This window comes from Oncorhynchus clarkii, chromosome 17 (assembly GCF_045791955.1).
Source record: "Oncorhynchus clarkii lewisi isolate Uvic-CL-2024 chromosome 17, UVic_Ocla_1.0, whole genome shotgun sequence".
Taxonomy (NCBI): Eukaryota; Metazoa; Chordata; class Actinopteri; order Salmoniformes; family Salmonidae; genus Oncorhynchus; species Oncorhynchus clarkii.
Window position 1 is genome coordinate 78,385,083 of NC_092163.1, and position 7,537 is coordinate 78,392,619.

Consider the following 7,537-nt stretch of genomic DNA (forward strand, 5'->3'; position numbering starts at 1 on the left):
TTATCGCCAATTGAACACTCGTTGACAGAAATAAAATAGCAAGTTGCAGTATACAAAAACTGCTTACTGTGATAAAAATGTGCAGTGCTTCTGTATGACGTGGACTTCACAGAGTTGGATCTGGTTCGATTCTTCAAGCAATCAAGTGAAATGCTGGTGTGGGGGGAGAGAAAAAAAATAGTTTTACTGTTAAATTGGATCTGATCCAGAACGCTAGGGAGCGAAGAGTCATGCCATGCTTGAGAGATCCATCATGACATTTTCTTCTCACGATTACCAGTAGATTTAAGTGTCTGGTTCCAGCCTGTTCCAACAGATATCTATCTACTGTATGAGAGGCAGTAATCAAAGGACTTGTGCCAAGTCAAAATAAAATCCAAAGAAGTCTGACTCATGGGTACTTAATTCTGTATTTAAGGTCTAGCATACTTATCCATTTTGTTTCCAATGTTATGCCCATTGTAGATTCTATGCGTTCTGTTTTCTCATTGTAAAAGTACTGTGTTGGGGCAATAATAATTAAGTACCAATTTATGAATTACTTTGAAAACGTCATTCTTCTTCTACTGTGGATTTACAAGAGACAGGCATCCGTGTTGATGCTTTTAGTTTATTTCTTCTGTAATTAAGAAAAAAACACGCCTCATTTCTCCTCTGGTATAGCAGAAATACATTCTGATATGTGGGTCTTTGTTTTTAATACACTGCATTTCCAGTATTGTTGACCCCCTCTGACAGTGTTTAGTCAGCCTGGACAGTCTGCTCTGACCTGGAACACACTCTATCCCGGTCCAGGAAACTGGACAGGAAGTTCCTGTCTGTATACAGAGATGCAGTGAATGTATGTAGGAAAATAAACATTTTCTTCATATGGACGAAACGAATCTAGTTGATTAGTTGACTGTACGAGAGTAATGCTACTGTAAGTAGTTTAATAGAGGTAATCCAAGGTGTTTCGACAGGAGAATTTTGGTACACAGTACTGTAGTTGGTTTTTGACACCATATTAAAGCTTACACCTCGACTGGGGAAGAGGCAAGTTTGTCTTAAACTGTTGCAACTTGATCCTGAAGAGGTTTTACTTTTAGGGAGATGCAGAGTAGATTCAGATTGGTACCAACGCTAAGGGTGATACATACATTGTGCAGGGGCGACGCTGTTACCCGCTAGACCAGCCTCAAACACGAGAGAGGCTTTTATTTAGTAATTATTATTAGTGAAGTGACAATGCCAGCTCCGGCAGTCTGCCAGCTAGTCATGTCGTGTTTGGTTGGATGCCTATTTAACAGTTAAACCAACTTTATACTATGTGTTTTTCTGTTTTTCCTGTTTTGTTTTTTTTAACTTCCGTTGTAACAGGTTATCCCAACGTTATAACGCCACGTTATCGAGATGTTGCTATAGTTACAATCGAGAAGAGGCGACGTATGTTGCCTCTGATCCTGTCATTGTTATTATATACTATATATTCTACTATATACTATACTAGTCATGTTATGTACTAGCCTATATATTCTGCTATATACTATAGCAGTCATGTTATATACTAGCCTATATATTCTACTATATACTATACTAGTCATGTTATATATTAGCCTATATATTCTACTATATACTATACTAGTCATGTTATATACTAGCCTATATATTATACTATTTACTATACTAGTCATGTTATATACTAGCCTATATATTGTACTGTATACTATACTAGTCATGTTATATACTAGCCTATATATTGTACTGTATACTATACTAGTCATATTATATACTAGCCTATATATTCTGCTATATACTATAGCAGTCATGTTATATACTAGCCTATATATTCTACTATATACTATACTAGTCATGTTATATATTAGCCTATATATTCTACTATATACTATACTAGTCATGTTATATACTAGCCTATATATTATACTATTTACTATACTAGTCATGTTATATACTAGCCTATATATTGTACTGTATACTATACTAGTCATGTTATATACTAGCCTATGTATTGTACTGTATACTATACTAGTCATGTTATATACTAGCCTATATATCCCACTAGTGTAATTGTTATTGATACAGCTGTTGATATTGGATGAACATCGTACTGTTCTATTTTAAGACTCCGTTGACCTTCTTCGATAGTTCTTGTCATTACATGAATACCTAGTCTTACCAGGAACCAAAAAGTTAAGATGCCATTGACAATGCTAATTACACTTACACGGCCTTAAGTCTGTGATTGTAAGGACGAGACGAGACGAGACGAGACAGATTTTTACAACTTTAGATTTTTATTTTATTTATTTCTTAACATTCGAGTTTGGTCTGTGCTATATTTGGACGCACCAATGCCGGCATCAGACCAGATCAAACGATAGAACCCTGGTTTCTAATTGTGTTTTCTCCACTTCCCCGTCCCCCCTCTCTCTTCTTGTTCCTCTCTAGGTCCTGGCTTGGCCTTCATTGCCTATCCTAAAGCTGTGTCTATGATGCCGCTGCCAACCTTCTGGGCTATCCTCTTCTTCATCATGCTTCTGCTGCTGGGTCTCGACAGTCAGGTCAGTACTATACTCATTATGAATCAAGGATCAGAATCTGAGTCTGAATCAGTCAGGTCTGTACTATACTCATTATGAATCAAAGATCTGAATCTGATTCTGAATCCAAGTCTGAATCTGAGACAGACAGCGCAGTACTATACTCATTATGAATCAAGGATCATAATCTGAGTCTGAATCACTCAGGTCAGTACTATACTCATTATGAATCAAGGATCAGAATCTGAGTCTGAATCACTCAGGTCAGTACTATACTCATTATGAATCAAGGATCAGAATCTGAGTCTGAATCAGTCAGGTCTGTACTATACTCATTATGAATCAAAGATCTGAATCTGATTCTGAATCTAAGTCTGAATCTGAGACAGACAGCTCAGTACTATACTCATTATGAATAAAGAATCAGAATCAGAATCGGAATCAGTCAGGTCAGTACTATATTCATTATGAATCAATAATCTGAATCTGATTCTGAATCTAAGTCTGAATCTGAGACAGACAGCTCAGTACTATACTCATTATGAATAAAGAATCAGAATCAGAATCGGAATCAGTCAGGTCAGTACTATATTCATTATGAATCAAGGATCAGAATGATTATAGGTCAGGTCAGGTTGCTATGACACAGTAGTAAGCAGGTTTATTTATACCAGTCATATGAACACTGAGAGGATGAAACACATTTGATGGACTCATAAAAAGGGAAGTTGTACGTTTCAGTAAGTCCGTTTTTTTTATATGAGTCATATGATTGCTGAGATGGTGAAGCTATATCATGGGTGGTGTCTGAGCTACATATATTATCATGCATACACATGTACTGACTACTGTAGAACACTGTACATAAGTATCATAAGATACTGTTACATATCTAGGATTCCATAGACTAACATTGACAGGTTTGAATGTATTTGCCACTGTACAACACAATACACAAGTAGAATGTGCTACTATAGTACTAGCTTTGGTCTAGAGACTCTAGTGTACACTAGGTAGGTGGTAGTTGAGGACACTATGAAGCAGGAGATAAAAACGAACAAGAATTCACATTGCGGCAGCAGTTGTAGCTAAAACATAGTGTCTCTACTCAGTCAGATCATATTTAGCCAACATCATTACTTCATTAGAGCTGTCAAATTCACAAGTGGCTCCCAGCATTATACCTAAAGCGGACATCGCCATTGGCTCAACGGCTTCGAGTGAACAGAAACCCTGAGCCTTGTTTACAAGTTGGAACACTGGAATGTGAGATGTTATCTACCTAGATTAGACTGGTAGAAATCCTCATGATTTTTTTTCATAAATTTTTCAATTTGAGTGCAATTATTTCTATAGTAGCCTACACTTTCTCGTTCTGAATTTCTAACTAGTCGGGTGGGTGTGGCTTCGATGCAAAGATCGCAAGAGCAAGCTACTCACACGATTTGAAGGCTCCGACACCGCCTAAACACCCACCCCGACACCGCCTAAACACCTGCTTGGACACCGCCTAAACACCCTCTTGGACACCGCCTAAACACCCACTTGGACACCACCTAAACACCCTCTTGGACACCACCTAAACACCCACTTGGACACCGCCAAAACACCCTCTTGGACACCACCTAAACACCCTCTTGGACACCACCTAAACACCCACTTGGACACCACCTAAACACCCTCTTGGACACCACCTAAACACCCACTTGGACACCACCTAAACACCCACTTGGACACCACCTAAACACCCTCTTGGACACCACCTAAACACCCTCTTGGACACCACCTAAACACCCACCCCGACACCGCCTAAACACCCACTTGGACACCGCCTAAACACCCTCTTGGACACCGCCAAAACACCCACTTGGACACCGCCTAAACACCCACTTGGACACCGCCTAAACACCCACTTGGACACCGCCTAAACACCCTCTTGGACACCACCTAAACACCCTCTTGGACACCGCCTAAACACCCTCTTGGACACCACCTAAACACCCTCTTGGATACCACCTAAACACCCTCTTGGACACCACCTAAACACCCACTTGGACACCGCCTAAACACCCTCTTGGACACCGCCAAAACACCCACTTGGACACCACCTAAACACCCACTTGGACACCGCCTAAACACCCTCTTGGACACCACCTAAACACCCTCTTGGACACCACCTAAACACCCTCTTGGACACCGCCTAAACACCCACTTGGACACCACCTAAACACCCTCTTGGACACCGCCTAAACACCCTCTTGGACACCGCCTAAACACCCACTTGGACACCGCCTAAACACCCTCTTGGACACCACCTAAACACCCTCTTGGACACCGCCTAAACACCCTCTTGGACACCACCTAAACACCCTCTTGGACACCACCTAAACACCCTCTTGGACACCACCTAAACACCCTCTTGGACACCACCAAAACACCCACTTGGACACCACCTAAACACCCTCTTGGACACCACCTAAACACCCTCTTGGACACCACCTAAACACCCTCTTGGACACCGCCTAAACAGCCACAATGTGGGTGTCTGCTATTGCCGGTTAACACCTGATCTGATTGAATCTAGACCTTGAAGCCGCTTTCTCAGAATAGCTGGGTGACTTGATACAAGAAGTGATAGGTACAAAAAACCAACACTGTTTACTGGCAATTGCTGAGGGTTGTGTCACTGACAATTAAGTTTGTCACCCTCAACAATATCAGATTTCTCTGTGCGGGTGAAATGCAACCCTCTGCTAAGTCATTAATCCTTAGTAATATATATGTTTTCATCCAAAACCAATTACAGTCATTCTTGCATACATTTTATATATGGGGTGGCCACAACAGGAAATGAACGCACAACCTTTGGTGTTTCAATGCTCTTCCAACTGAGCCACACAGGTCCACTATTTTGATACAAGAAGGCAATTGTATTACATACAATTATTTATACTATCCAGATACATAACACATTAAACACAAAGCAATGTTTTAAGTGAGATGTTAGGGCTCGCCTGAAGCTGAAAAAATGATGGAAATTCACGAGCACCACAAGGGCTAACTTCACCTATGAGCACCACAAGGCCTAACTTCACCTATGAGCACCACAAGGCCTAACTTCACCTATGAGCACCACAAGGCCTAACTTCACCTATGAGCACCACAAGGCCTAACTTCACCTATGAGCACCACAAGGGCTAACTTCACCTATGAGCACCACAAGGCCTAACTTCACCTATGAGCACCACAAGGCCTAACTTCACCTATGAGCACCACAAGGCCTAACTTCACCTATGAGCACCACAAGGCCTAACTTCACCTATGAACACCACAAGGCCTAACTTCACCTATGCACAACCAGGGTTTTCCAGCACACAGCTTTGATCTGCTACAGTTGTTGCAGGATAACTTTCCTAGCATGCAGGAAATGTAAAACCTGTAGTGTATTTGAGGATTAAAAAGGCTTCTCAAGTTTGTAATTTCCATTTAAACATTTCTGACTTGATTTTCGATCACACAAAAAATGTATCAACCCCTACAGAAATGTCCATTAGTTATAATCCACGTAATAATTCACATTTCCTGATTATTTTCCTGCTGTAGCAAACTGGCTCACATTAAAATCCTACATATCTGTATGATTCAAGCTTTCTCAAACAGCCTAATTCAAATAAATTGATCACAACACTGTTAGCCTATCAGACATTGACCGGTATAGTATGTTAACTGAGTGTTAATGAGATCTCTTGTCTCTGTCTTTCTTTCCCCAGTTTGTGGAAGTGGAAGGACAGATCACTTCCTTGGTGGATCTGTATCCCTCCTTCCTAAGGAAGGGTTACCGTCGGGAAATTTTTATAGCTATTGTGTGCTCCATAAGCTATCTTCTGGGACTTACCATGGTTACTAGGGTAAGTACTATCTTCTGGGACTTACCATGGTTACTAGGGTAAGTACTATCTTCTGGGACTTACCATGGTTACTAGGGTAAGTACTAGGGTAAGGTTACTAGGGTAAGTACTATCTTCTGGGACTTACCATGGTTACTAGGGTAAGTACTATCTTCTGGGACTTACCATGGTTACTAGGGTAAGTACTATCTTCTGGGACTTACCATGGTTACTAGGGTAAATACTATCTTCTGGGACTTACCATGGTTACTAGGGTAAGTACTATCTTCTGGGACTTACCATGGTTACTAGTAGTGTACTTTCACTTTTTACACTGATATCATATTATTGTAGTAGTGTTACTGAAGTAAGGTCTAGTAAATGTACTTTCCTACACCCCCTTAATGAATACAAAACGATCTGACTAAAGTTATTTATGTCTAATATTATACTTTGCCCTAAAATGGTACTGTGGCCTCTGCTATTACTGCTGTCTCCATTATCAGCCTCCATAACAATGCGGGCTATAGACATATTAGGGCATAACTTTCAATACAATATACAGCATCACATGTGTAGTGCAGTAAATAGCTACACCCGAAGGCAGTGGTTCCCAAACAGGGGTACAAAGATCCCCAGGGGTACTTAGGTCAGAACCAGTGAGTACAAGTTTGAGAACCACTACTGCCCTAATGAATAGAACAAAGTATTAAGGGGGATTGTTAATAAACCTCAGAATTCCCCTAGCAACAAGAGTCCCAAAACAACAGTTCCACTTCCTCTTTTCCTCTCTTCTCATGCCAGCCAGTCTCTTATAATAGCACCACTAAATATGCTGCTGTACTATCAAGAGCTTCCCTGTAGCCTACGGTATGATCTATTTAGAGACGCTTCTGGCTCACACACTTAAATCGCTGTCTTTTATCTCCACTCTTTCTGAAAACCTCCCTGCCTCTCGGCCTCACAATGTAGAAACAAGCATGTGATTCCCCTCAGGCAGGCCCCCTAGACAGCCAGGGAGTCAGGGACTTACTGCTTTATCCACGTTTTTTCCATGACATCACAATCTCATGCTGCCTCTCACGGAGTGCTCTGTTGGAACACTGGACG

At 40.9% G+C, this 7,537-nt stretch overlaps 1 protein-coding gene across 1 annotated transcript in view; it reads left to right on the plus strand.

Moving 5' to 3' along the window:
- LOC139371450 (sodium- and chloride-dependent taurine transporter-like) overlaps positions 1-6,526 on the plus strand; it is a 39,616-nt gene extending 33,090 nt beyond the window's left edge. Inside the window, exons 9-10 of the mRNA XM_071111872.1 lie at positions 2,449-2,561; positions 6,311-6,526. Of these exons, the coding sequence (XP_070967973.1) occupies positions 2,449-2,561; positions 6,311-6,490 (293 nt within the window). The 3' untranslated portion in view covers positions 6,491-6,526. The remainder of the gene's footprint in view (positions 1-2,448; positions 2,562-6,310) is intronic.
- Positions 6,527-7,537: the final 1,011 nt, after the last annotated feature.